The sequence below is a fragment of the Myxocyprinus asiaticus genome, chromosome 22 (assembly GCF_019703515.2).
Source record: "Myxocyprinus asiaticus isolate MX2 ecotype Aquarium Trade chromosome 22, UBuf_Myxa_2, whole genome shotgun sequence".
Lineage (NCBI taxonomy): Eukaryota > Metazoa > Chordata > Actinopteri > Cypriniformes > Catostomidae > Myxocyprinus > Myxocyprinus asiaticus.
In genome coordinates, this window is record NC_059365.1 from 13,483,018 (window position 1) to 13,497,189 (window position 14,172).

General features: G+C 35.5%; 1 protein-coding gene across 1 annotated transcript; it reads left to right on the forward strand.

Annotated features, from left to right (window-relative positions):
- Positions 1–2,614: 2,614 nt before the first annotated feature.
- Positions 2,615–7,604, forward strand: LOC127413299 (THO complex subunit 3). Its single transcript, XM_051650307.1, has 6 exons — positions 2,615–2,815; positions 3,171–3,327; positions 3,428–3,632; positions 5,967–6,128; positions 6,455–6,555; positions 6,747–7,604. The coding sequence occupies exons 1-6, from the start codon at positions 2,636–2,638 to the stop codon at positions 6,908–6,910; spliced, it is 969 nt and encodes a 322-aa protein (XP_051506267.1). The 5' UTR covers positions 2,615–2,635; the 3' UTR covers positions 6,911–7,604.
- Positions 7,605–14,172: the final 6,568 nt, after the last annotated feature.

Genomic DNA, 14,172 nt, shown 5'->3' on the forward strand with positions numbered 1-14,172 from the left:
TATGCATGCCAGGCCAATAGTTGGCGATGTCACTTTGTAAAGAAACACTACGCGCGTGCGCACATAAACATTTTTCCACAGAGCGATAAATACAAACAATGAAGATTCCATAAATGTAAATTTATCAGCGTAAAACCCAACTTTATGGTTTTGCTGAATGAAATCAAGATTTACATTAACAATATTAGATACTCTTTCAATAAGAAAGCATTAAAAACTATGATTATTTGCGAACATCACAATATATTTATTTAAATTTCTTATGACACTTTTATGTTTAGTTTTCTTTCATCCCTGGCTTTTTTCTGTTCAGTTATTCACTTCTTTTTTGTTGTTGTTTCCTTTTTTATATACTTCAGTATATTTGTATTGTAAAATGCATATCTTATTGTATAATATTTATTGTTATATTTACACAGTTGTAAATGTTACTGTTTACTAATCAAAAAGATGGCGAGATCATCGAGCAATTTTGTTTGGACGGACGATGAGGTTGCTTTATTACTGCAATTACTTTGCTGGAGAAGCACAAACACAATCCTGTAGTCCGCCATTGTAGTTTTGAAGTACTCGCGCGCATGCCTATAGACTGAATGCCTATTATTAAATAAACTCCGCTCATTTTTACCATCTCCTGACTCTTCTGTATTCCCCCTGCTGCCTCTTGGGCTGGTAGGAGAGTAAGTTAACATAACAAGCTGTTGATGTTGACTGGTTTTGGATATCAGACAGAACTCTGATATATGGATATCTTCTGACAGAGAGAGAGGTCTTGTGTACACTGGATCTAACATGCATTTTCACTGCCTCATGTTTTCATATTCTAAACATATCACTGAATATGGTAAATGGCATCACATCTCTGTCTATAGGCTATATAAGCGGCGAATGAATGAATTGCAGGGTAAAGGTACATCAAATAAAGTAAATAAATAACATTTAAAATACAAATACATTTAACCCATCTGAATCTACACATTAATTTCAAGATTTTCAAATTGCAGGTTCTGCCTACTGTACAATGTTCACACTCCATACAAAACACTCCAAATTAATAAACTGTTGATTATTGTTATTTGCACAGACACCAGTATTCATATTGATAATTATACATCTCAAATTGATGCCTATCAATCCATCATTCTTTATATAACACGTAATACGCGTGCGCATGACGGCATCGTTTTCAAAAACTTGCACTTTGAAACCCGTTTTCAAAAGTTTGCGTTTTCAGGCCCCAGACTGCCGTTGTCGTGTAAACGAACAGCTAAAACGCACAAAAAGATTTCCGTTTTTAGTTGAAAACGTTGTCATGTAAACGTACCCTAAGTCACCCTTAAAAATGTATGAATGTCATTGCATTGCATAGCAAGTGGCATCAGCAAATAAATGATGCCAGACATTTTTAACTTGTCTTAACAGTTATTAATTGTAATTTTAGTGGATGTAAAAAGTCAGTTCTTCTCAGGTTCACACAGGTGTCCTAGCAGAGTAACCAATGGTATCGTTCAGCACACTGACTATGTACGTTTCATTTAAAACCTAACTTATTTAGGCACCATTTTCAAACAACCTAACAAGCTTGAAAGGTGTTCCAGTGCTTTGTTTCTGTTAAATAAATGCCATTTGGTTTGATATTTTGCAATCTAATGTAATTTATTCTTAAAAACATTGTTACATTTGGCTTACATACCCACATACATTTTGGGGCCAGTGTATTAAAGGAATAGTTCAACCAAAATTAAAATTCTGTCATCATTTACTTACCCTCATGCAATCCTAGATGTGTATGAATTTCTTTCTTCTGCTGAACACAAACAAAGATTTTTAGAAGAATACCTCAGCTCTGTAGGTCCGTACAATGCAAGTATGAATGATGGCTAGAACTTTGAAGGTCCAAAAAGCATATAAAGGCACCATAAAAGTAATCCAGATGACTCCAGTGGTTAAATCTATATATTCAGAAGTGATATGATAGGTGTGGGTAAGAAACAAATCAATATTTAAGTTCTTTTTACTATAAATCTCCACTTTCACTTATACATTCTTCTTCTTTTGTTTTTGGCGATTCACATTCTTTGTGCATATCGCCACTTACTGGGTAGGGAGGAGATTTTATAGTCAAATAGGACTTAAATATTGATCTGTTTCTCACCCACACCTATCATATCACTTCTGACTCCACTGGAGTCATTTGGATTTCTTTTATGATGCCTTTATTTGCTTTTTGGACCTTCAAAGTTCTGGCCACCAGTCACTTGCATTGTATGGATCTACAGAGCTGTGATATTTTTCTACAAATGTTTTGTTTGTGTTCAGCAGAAGAAAGAAGGTCATACACATCTGGGATGTCATGAGGGTGAGTAGATTTTTGGGTGAACTATCCCTTTAAGTACACATGATGCAGGCATTCACTTTTAATATCCCACATTTGACAACACGTTAACACAGAAATACAGAGCATTTCATTATTCAATAAATGACATAACCAAAGTTGTAAAGTTGGATGATGTTTTTAGAGATACTAATCAGTACAGAGGTACTGCTAAAGTAATTTCACTCCCGCACACTAGGTGGCGCAAGTAACCTTAAACGGCAATGGAACTGATAAATATACGACAAAGTAACAGCAAGCATGGCGTCCTCGTACTATCAGGAGATGCAGGATATTTTCAGGAATAACAATAAAAGCAGAGAGTTCCCGGCGCATAGCGCTAAAGTGCATTCAGTAGCCTGGAGCTGCGATGGGAAAAGACTGGCGTCCGGATCATTTGATAAAACCGCCAGTGTGTTTGTCCTGGAAAAGGATCGTCTAGTAAGAGCATATATGGTTTCGATCAGCCACCTGAACTACATTGTCAATGATAAATATGATAATGATTGTTTATTATTATTTATATTATGATTCTATATTTTTTTTCCACAGCAATTATCTTAGTTCATAATACCTGTAAAAACCGCTGGATTGTATAATGTTTACTTGGTCCCTTACAAAAATTCACCATGGTCAGACAAAATAGTCAAAAGTTTGGACACACCCACTCATTCTGGAGTAGTTATGATTCTTTGCCTGAAACTGTGGTTACTTTGGTAGTTTTTTCTAAGGGATGTGTTTGTCTTTATTGGAAATTACCTTGCACACCCTTGAACCTATACTGCATGTGAACCAGGTGAAGGAAAACAACTACAGAGGGCACGGAGACAGTGTGGATCAGCTGTGTTGGCATCCCACCAACCCTGATCTGTTCGTCACTGCATCAGGAGACAAAACCATACGCATCTGGGATGTGCGGACCACCAAATGCATGGCCACAGTCAGCACAAAAGGTACACAATAAACCTACATTATTTTCTTATATCATCTGATCAGTTTGCAATATGTTGATGATCTGATCTTATTTGACGAGTGAAATCTTTTGTCTTTTAGGGGAGAATATCAACATATGTTGGAGTCCAGATGGTCAAACCATTGCTGTAGGGAATAAGGATGATGTTGTAACTTTCATTGATGCTAAGACACACCGTGCACGTGGTGAGGAGCAGTTCAAGTTTGAGGTCAATGAGATCTCCTGGAATAATGACAATGACATGTTCTTTCTGACAAACGGCAATGGCTGCATCAACATATTGAGGTATCTTTTATTTTCAGTTTTTATAGGCTGTTGTGGGTAGAAAGTTGCACTTCATGAATAGTGTAATAGATGTACTAAAAGAACAGTTTTAAAAATGAATGCTATTCTTTGTCACTCAATTTATCTTTTGATTTGATGATTGCTAAACTTAAAGAATTATTACTGGTTCAATACAAGTTAAGCTCAATTGACAGCATTTGTGGCATAATATTGATTACCACAAATTATTTGGACTTGTCCCTCCTTTCTTAAAAAATAAATACAAGCAAAAATCTGGGTTACAGTTTGGCACTTACAGTGCATTCAGAAAGTATTCAGACCCCTTTATTTTTTCACATTTTGTTGTTGCAACCTGATGCTAAAATGCTTTAAATATTTTCCACTCTACACTCCATAATGACAAAGCAAAAACCAGATTTTTGATAACTTTGCAAAATTTATTAAAAAGAAAACACTGAAATCTCACATTGGCATAAGTATTCAGACCCTTAACTCAGTACTTAGTTGAAGCACCTTTGGCAGTGATTACAGCCTCAAGTCTTTTTGGGTATGATGTGACAAGCTTTGCACACCTGAATTTGGGGATTTTCTGCCATTCTTCTCTGTAGATCCTCTCAAGCTCTGTCAGGTTAGATGGGGACCGTCGGTGGACAGGCATTTGCAGGTCTCTGCAGAGATGTTAGATTGGGTTCAAGTCTGGGCTCTGACTGGGCCACTAAAGGACATTCACATAGTTGTCCCTAAGCCACTCTTGTGTTGTCTTGGCTATGTGCTTGGGGTCATTGTCCTGCTGAAAGGTGAACCTTCTGCCCAGTCTGATGTCCTGAGCACTCTGGACTAGGCTTTCATTAAAGATATCTCTGTATTTTGCAGCATTCAGCTTTCCTTCAACCCTGACCAGTCCCTGCCACTGAAAAACACCCCACAGCATGATGCTACCACCACCATGCTTCACTGTTGGGATGGTATTGCACAGGTGATGAGCGGTGCCTGGTTTCCTCCAGACATGATGCTTGGAATTGAGGCCTAACAGTTCAATCTTCCTTTCGTCAGACCAGAGAATCTTGTTTCTCACAGTCTGAGAGTCCTTTAGGTGCTTTTTTGCAAATTCCAAGCAGGCTTTCATGTGTCATGCACTGAGGAGAGTCCTCCGTCTGGCTACTCTGCCATAAATCCCAGATCGGTGGAGTGTTGGAGTGATGGTTGTCCTTCTTCAAGTTTCTCCCATCTCCACACATGATCTCTTGAGCACAACCAGAGTGACCATCAGGTTCTTGGTCACCTCTCTTACCAAGGCCTTTCTCCCCGATTGCTCAGTTTGGCCAGCTCTAGGAAGAGTCCTGGTTGTTCCAAACTTCTTCCATTTAAGAATTATGGAGGCTACTGTGCTCTTGGGGACCCTCAAATGAGCTGAAATTGTTTTGTAGCCTTCCCGAGATCTGCATTGATATGCATATCTGATATGCATTTTCAGCTGTGAGACCTTATATAGACAGGTGTGTGCCTTTCTAAATCATGCCTAATCAATTGAATTTGCCACAGGTGCACTCCAATCAAAGTGTAGAAACATCTCAAAGATGATCCAGAGAAATGGGATACACCTGAGCTAAATTTCAAGTGTCATAGCAAAGGGTCTGAATACTTATGTCAATGTGATATTTCAGTTTTTTCTTTTTAATAAATGTGCAAAGTTATCAAAAATCTGTTTTTTGCTTTGTCATTATGGGGTATGGAGTGTAGACTGATGTGAAAAAATAAAAATAATTTAAAGCATTTTAGCATAAACAAAATGTGAAAAAAATGAAAGGGTCTGAATACTTTCTGAATGCACTTACAGTGGAAGTGAATGGGGCCAATCCGTAAACATTAAAATACTAATTTTTTTAAAAGTATAGCCACAAGACATAAACAATTTGTGTGCCAACATGATTTAAGCTTACTAACCTTTTCTGTGTAAAGTTAAAACCAATTTTACAACTTCGTTGCCATGACGATGTAAGGTCAACAAACCCTAAAATGACGATTTAAACAATTTTACAGCTCAAATAACACACAAGTTTTAACAGAAGAATTAATGGAAGTGAATTTATAAAATTATAAGCTTCACATTTCCGCCTTTAAACCATCTAAAAATTGGCCCTGTTCACTTTCATTGTAAGTGCCTCACTGTAACTTCGATTTTTACTTTTTTAAAGAAAAGGAGGGACGAGTTGAAAATATTTTTTGTGGTAATCAACATTATGCCACAAATGCTGTCGATTGAGCTTAACTTGTATTGAACCCGGAATATTCCTTTAAAGCAAACGTCATGATGTTTTTGATGATCTTTTTCAGCTACCCTGATCTCAAACTCATTCAGTCCATAAATGCCCATCCATCCAACTGTATCTGCATTAAGTTTGATCCCACTGGAAAGTATTTTGCCACAGGAAGTGCAGATGCCCTGGTCAGTCTGTGGGATGTGGAAGAGCTGGTGTGTGTCCGCTGCTTCTCAAGGTCAGTTAATATTAAAGCTTATGCATATGAATTCATATTAATTAACTGTAAGAAACGGAGAATACACACACCACCATTATATCAAACCTGTATGACTTTAAGCCAGATCATTACACCTAATGTACCCATATTGTGTTTGTCACTTTCACTTGCTTTTACAGAAAGCATATTCCATTTAATAAATATTTAGTTGTCAGTAAAGAAGGATACTATAATATTCAATCTAGAATAATTATGTCGACATTTTAAATATTGCATATTATGTTACAATATATATATATATATATATATATGTTTTTTTTTTTCATGTTTCATGAATCCCACAGACTTGACTGGCCCGTGCGAACACTTAGTTTTAGTCATGATGGTAAAATGCTGGCGTCGGCGTCCGAGGATCATTTTATTGATATTGCAGAAGTGGAGACAGGTAAGCAAAGTTTACATTTATGCATTTAGCAGATGGTTTTATCTGAAGTGACTTCTACTGTGCTTTCAAGGTTTACAAACATATTTTGTCAGTTCATTCATCGTGTTCTCTGGAAATGGTCTACCAGGAACTACTTGGATTGTGTATTTTACTAACCGTTTTACATTTGTTTGTGCTTGTTATTCCTGTAGGTGAGAAACTCTGGGAGATTCAGTGCGAGTCTCCAACCTTTACTGTAGCATGGCATCCAAAGAGACCACTGTTGGCATATGCCTGCGATGACAAAGAGGGGAAATATGACAGTAACCGAGAGGCAGGAACCGTCAAGCTCTTTGGACTTCCTAATGACTCTTGAGGACCAGTATTACCATGTGCTTTGTGAAGAAGCCTCATTTGGAGGTGAAATTAACAGTTAATCAGTTGGACTTACTCATATTAGATTACTAATAAATGTTGTATATAATAGTTAAAATATCTTTTGATGTTCAGCTCACATATTATTTGAAGAGTACCACACATGACAAACATTTGTAAAAATGTAAATGTAAAACACATTTTAAAATTAAATTGCAGTTCATATGATGATTTCCTCTTATCAGATGCAAAATACAGCTCCTCTCGTATACTTTAGAATTATGTTCTTATTTCTTCCTTTAAAATTGGATGGTGCATTAACGTTAAACGCAATCTAGTCAGAGTGACATTACCATGTCTGTGTAGTAGAAGACTTGAGAATCATTTAGGCTAAGGAGAATTTTGTTGCTGTTTCTTATTGACTGTTGCCTTTCTGGAGATGAAAAATATATGGATTATGTCTTTGTTCAATCTCCTGTAAATCCAGTTTTAGAAATCACCAGAAGAGGGCAGCACAAGCTATTTTACTCAAAAGAGAATGCTGGACAAACAATTGTTGATGTAAAATCCACTTACAAATGTGGCCTGCTTAATCATTTTTTAGTTACTTTGAAAGTAAAAAGGAAAGTGTCAATTACATTTCTGCTCTAAACTATTGCTGAGATATAATCAATTAAATGTTGATAGAGACTATTTTTCTTCAGTGCATTAAACTCTAAATGTGTTTCTGGGTCAAAGCAACCAAAAATGATGGAGTAGATCACTAATTCTCATCAAATCTTCATACAAGTGGCACTGTCAAGCTGAGAAAAAACCTAAGCTGATTTTGTTATCAGTTCATTCAGATGATTTCAAAGAGATTTACATTTTTATTGAAAAGAAACAGGAAATGTACTGTTTTAATGTTGATCTGGGCCTTTGCTGGTAAGTCAAATTTTAAAGTAGGAATCTTTTTTTTTTTTTTTTTTTTTAAATAAACATTTCTTGGTTATGTGCAGAAACGTAGTAAAAGACAAATTTATCTGAACTTTTACTTTGGGAATTTATTTCCAATTCCCACTGGGAATGCTTATAAAACCAGCTGTGGTTTCACAAGCTGATGCTTATTAAGTTACAGTTAGTGTGGACTAAATGCCAGCATGCAGTCATATTATCTATGCCGTACAATGGTGCCAACTTTAATTTATTTGTTGGTATTAAGCGAAATATTTAGCCTGTGTCTAAACTTATTGCACGCTGGAAAAGGAATGTGCCTTGAATATAAAGATACCGAAGAAGTTTATAGCATCTTAAATCTTACAGAAATATTAGAAAATCAGTACGAATAGATTTATGAATCTGGAGAATCCTTTCTGTTCTTTAAATCTAATACATGCCTATGCCAACATTTACCATATTGTATAGTGTTTTTCTGAGATGTAGTGTAGTAAATGGTCTTTGTTGGTGGAGCAAACAGCAGTAGCCTGTAGACCTGGAGCAGTCTATAGTCAGCAGGGAATAGTTCGTAACCGAGATTAGATCCAGCACCATCCTTAATCTTTCTCAGTTGTGACAGACTTGCACAGCACGAGCATTTTCCGTGCCCACTTCAGAAGCCTCTAGCCTGGCTGGGTGCAGCTGTCCTCACCCTTCTCTGGTGATTCACCCCAGCAAGCTCCAGGATGTCTCACTTTGCCACTTCCTACATATTAAATGAGCTACAGGCATCCTTCGAATGCTCCTTAATTACATTTAATTTAGCAAAACCCATTTGTCTCCTGTTGTCCAGTAGGGGTTTGGTTAATCACCCCTTTCCCTCCTCTTGTTTAAGGTTGAGGATTAAACCTAGTTCCTCATTTATTATGTTTTTGTTGTTGTTGTTGTTTGTTTGTTTGTAAGTTATTTTGCATTCATGTTTACATTTCTTCCCTATATGTACAAATTCATACACGCATTCTCTGTCATGTAGTGTACAGACCTGCGATGTACAGGCCTATAACGATTTTTAAAACTGATTTAGAAAAGAGGAACTTAAAGAGGAACTTTACATGATAGGGAGAATGAAAATATAATGTAATAGGTTAATAAGTAATATAATGTATAATAAATGGTCAAAGGTACCCAAATGCACATATCACCAAAAATAATAATAATTTTTGTTCAAGCTCTGATGTTAACAATTATACTACTATTCACAATTACATTTCCCCTTTTCTGCTTACTCTAGTCTAGATAGATACTGTTTACAGACAGATTCATTGTGTCTGTTGGGTCTATGATGCAGATCCATGATTGTAATTATATCTTTATTGTAGCATGTCTGATGCAGATATTTTGGTTAAGGTCACATAGTCAAGCACCCTGTGACCTGGTGCACGATGACTAATAATTCTATTTGGAGGGTCCCATATGTAGGGTATTGATTAAATCCAACCTTTCCCACATTTTGCAGTCAAAGTTTCTATGCTAATGCAGCCACCTCAATATCTGGTAACTGTAGTATTGCTTTAAAAGAGTATGCCGGATTTGTGTGGCACTGATTTTATTATTAGCACTTAAGTACAAAGGATAATACAAATCATAACTATATAAAGGGAAGAAAAGTAATCAAATATTGCAAAACAAACAATGCTATTGATTGTGTTAGAGGGCTTTGAGGACTTATACAGGCACACAATACTGTATCTTTTATATTGCTAAATATGTTTGGCCTAGTTTAAAGTTCTTAAGTTTTGATACTGCATTTTACATACTGTATTCTGCTTAACCAAATTGTAGCTGTGATGTTATCCCTACTAGTTCTAACATTATCATTACATCATTATATTGTCTTATGCATGTTGTATAAGAATGATCAGGCCTTTGAAGCTCCAAAAAGCAGATAAAGTCAGCATAAACATGATCCACCAGACTCCCGTGGTTTAATCAATGCCTTCTGAAGTGATCCAGTTGGTTTTGGTTGAGAACAGACCAAAATGTAACTCCTTTTTCACTGTGCATCTTGACAGCAGTCTCCTCGGGGATCTTGATTTCAAGCTCAATTACACTTCCTATAGCGCCATCTAGTGCTTTGCGCATGCGACAAGCACTAGGAAGTGTAACCGAGTTTGAAATCATGATCTTGCCTAGAGACTGCAATGTCAAGATGTACAGTGAAAAAAATTTATATGTTGGTCTGTTCTCACCCAAAACTTCAGAAGACATTGATTAAACCATTGGAGTCTGATGGATTACTTTTATGCTGACTTCATCTCCTTTTTGGAGCTTCAAATGCCTGATCACCATTCACTTGTTTTGTATGCATATGGACCTGAAGAACTGAGATGTTCTTCCAAAAATCTTAATTTGTGTTCAGCAGAAGAAAGTCATACACATCTTAGATGGCATTAGGGTAAGTAAATGATAGAATTGTCATTTTTGGATGAACTATCCCTTTAAGATTTTAATTTTATATTTGTAGAGTTGCTAAATGTCTTTTATTGTGTCTTTATTTATTTCCTTTTCTTTTTTCATTGATCAAGTTTTCATAACTGTGTAATTTAATTTAATTAGTCCTATACGTCCAAATAATAAAAGGACATAATTTAGGTTAAACCACACACACAACTGAAAAAGAGAGACATGAAATACCATCTGCGGCTCTCAGTTAAGATGACATGACAATTTTGTATCTCTCCTAATTTCCATTTCAATAGATAGAGCTTCCAGGTCCCTTATGAGACTCTGTCAGTCCCTCAGGTCTTAATGGATTAGTTTTTCCACCATCCATATTATTGGCTTTCTCTACTCTTCCAATTTGTCTTTCTATCTTTGCTCTAGTAATTTATGGGACTTGATTTGAAACAAAACTTTTTTGACATGCAATTTATTAGCACCCGACAGTAACCTCTGGTATTCTAAAAGTCAAGCTCTGTGAACAATGTACTGAATCTTTTCAGTTAATATAATTTGCAATTCACAAGCTGGAGCAATATGTTATGCTTGGCCACTTTCCTGCACCCTTTGTGTTCAAATATTCGTATTTGAATATTTCTCGGCGTACTGTACTTATGTATAAAATGTAACTGGTTAGTCACCACTTTGGGTGTTTAGATTTCGAAATGTTCATATGTGTTTGCTCTGTCAGTTATCTAAACTGGAAATATTCCAATGATGGCTTAGTTATTATAGCAGTTAAAGGAGTGAATTTTAATTGAATTTAAGTTTTAACATATTAAATCAGGCTGTCAAAGTGACATCGTTAGTGTGATTAATAGTTCTAATCCCCCGAAAAAGTTACAATCCATTAAAGGGTATGTTCAGATATTTTTTTGCTTTTGAGACCAGAGGTATGGGTAAATAATGGTTTCAGGTGAAAACATTTCAGGAAATCAGTGGGAGATTTACTGTCAGTAAAATGAGTTTTAAGGTGGAGATATGAGACAAATCATTTGCTGATACTCCTGTCTATCGGTGGTAGGAAGAGTAGCCTTGTTAGCTTTGGTTACACTTAAGAGATATAATTTATTCTAAGACAAAAAAAGGCAAACTAGTGCATACAGTAGCTCATTTTTGTTTTAATGAGTTGCTCATTAAAATTTTTAAACATTTAAAAAAAACATTTTTTATTTGTTTTCCAAAAATGGTAGTTTAGGTAATTTATTTTCATTAAATGTAACAGATTTACAGTGACTTGGTTTGACAGATGTATTACATGACATGCAATAAAAGAAACACACACTATTAAATCTCCACACTTTAACCCTGGATCAGAAACCTTAATTGGCCAATAACTCTTATTTTCTGATATCATAGCCTTTCAACTTTTCATAGTTACATATGAAATACATACATTTATGTAATAATGCAATGAAAAGGAATTAGAGTACATAGCAGAGAGGCAGGCAAAACAGACATTTAAGTCATGTAAAAATGTATGTAGAGGCAAACCTAGTGCAACTTTAATACATTTGGAATGAAAAGAAATGCTATTGCTTGATACTGGCAGTATTACACACTCATTGACTTCATGAGCACATTTGAGTGACAGTTTATGAATTGTAGTATGTAATATTGTTAGCTATAAATAACAAACGCAATGAGCATCCAGTATTGTGCCTTGGGATTAACTGTGAGGAAAGTACACTTTTCCCCCATTCAAACTAATTACACAGTCAAGAGGGCTTTTTTTGAAGAAACACTCATGCAAAAATATCTGTGCGCATTCTTGCCTCGCCTTTTCTCAATTTCAGTTTTATGAGACATAACCAAACACTAGGTAAAGTTGAAAGTTCGCAGTGACGTTTATGCTCAAACTACTGTATCAAGTTTGTTTTTAATGATTTACTTTTTTTTTATTTTTTTTTTATTAGAGTAGCTATTTTATTTATTCTGACCCAGAGTTCATCATAACAGATGCAGTAAACAGTAAATCGTTCTACTAACATAACATTTCCATCTATGGTTTGTAATTGCTTTAAAAGAAGTAACATTCTAAAGTTGTTTTTAGAAACCAAGCTTAAAAACAGAGAAAGAGGATAGCAGTTAGTCTTATACTACATCATATTTACCAGTAATTTACAGATGTTTAGGAAACTATTTGAAATTGAGATTATTTGTTTTCAAATTCTTTTCAGGTCCCTGAAAACAGAAACTTATTCAGTTGAATAGCTAAACAACTGCATTCATTATTTCATTCTGTACTGTCATAAAATTGTGTCAACAACTAAACAACTATGAATATTTTCAAAACTGATACAGGATGTTAAAACATGCATATCCAAAACCTAAATGGCATATGTATAGCTTTATGTGTTGGCATTTGCTAGCCGATTAATTCATGACATTTTGTTGTGCTGAAACAAAAAGACGAATCATGACCTGCAGTTTGACAGTTCCCTTACTAGCAGTGTTAAAAATTGATGCTGAACTATGAAATGTCTTGATTTTGTTGTGATAAGCTTCTTAACTCCCCTGTGCAGTTGGTCGATATCACAATAAATGAATGTTTCATTTCATTTTTAAACTCACTGAGCACTTTATTAGAAACACCTGTACACCTGCTTATTCATGTGATTATTTAATCAGCCAATTGTGTGGCAGCAGTGCAATGCATAGAATCAAGCAGATACAGGTCAGGAGCTTCAGTTAATGTTCACATCAACCATCAGAATGGGGAAAAAATGTGATCTCAGTGATTTCAACCGCACCATGATTGTTGGTGCCAGACGGGCTGGTTTGAGTATTTCTGTAACTGCTGATCTCTTGGGATTTTCACACTCAACAGTCTCTAGAGTTTACACAAAATGGTGCCAAAAACAAAAAACATCCAGTGAGCAGCAGTTCTGCAGAGAGAAACACCTTATTGATGAGAAAGGTCAATGGAGAAAGGCCAGACTGGTTCGAGCTGACAGAAAGGCTATGGTAACTCAGATAACCACTCTGTACAACTGTAGTGAGCAGAATGCACAACATGTCAAACCTTGAGGCGGATGGGCTACAACAGCAGAAGACCACGTCGGGCACTTTATTAGGACCATAGTGTTCCTAATAAAGTGCTCAGTGAGTGTATAAGCCCATAAAAAAGGAATCAAACCTTTTTAAAAATGTTTTAAAAGTACCATGCATTCACAGTCAATAAATGAAAACAAATAGCTCATTTCTCCCTACTCCTGAAAAAATTTAAAGATGCAAGTGTTCACTCCAACCCCAAGGAAGACAGTAACTTAGACATAATGGAAATCAAAGGCATAGCCCTTACCACAGACCCTTTTACTGTTTGTCTCCAGACATGAAAAGAGAGCATGTAAATCAGAAATCATTTTTATATATTGGGTTATGAAAATTCTCAAAATTGAAAACAACATTTAAGCACATAACCTGATATACAGTATACTGATCATATTTCAGACCCTTACAAAGTCCAAAAACTGATTGACAGCCCCTATTCTAAAAAGCATCTAAACTAGATCTAAGCAATGGCACCTTGATGTTCAAGAGAAATATTTGCACTGGATGATTTTCAATGTGCATCTACGTTCATTAAAGGTGAAGTGTGTAATTTTTAGGTAATTTACAGATATGATCAACTAATGGAAAGACACATGCTCAAGGTCTTTAATATACTAACATATAAATATACCATTTCATAAATAAACAAATAAATATAAATTTAATTTAATTCTACTAGTAATCTGCATTTCAATAGCATCCTAAATATTAAGAGAATCACCAATACAGTCAAGCCCCTTTACCCTGTTGTTTATTATGTAATGCTCATGTAATAAAACATTATATGAAATTAAA

What these genes read in the sequence shown, in the direction of transcription:
- LOC127413299 (XM_051650307.1), top strand. Translation starts at nt 2,636, where the DNA reads ATGGCGTCCTCGTACTATCAGGAGATGCAGGATATTTTCAGGAATAAC. An exon ending in TCCTGGAAAAGGATCGTCTA is followed by an intron (nt 2,816 to 3,170) that starts GTAAGAGCATAT and finishes CATGTGAACCAG; the next exon opens with GTGAAGGAAAACAACTACAG. An exon ending in TATTGCAGAAGTGGAGACAG is followed by an intron (nt 6,556 to 6,746) that starts GTAAGCAAAGTT and finishes TTATTCCTGTAG; the next exon opens with GTGAGAAACTCTGGGAGATT.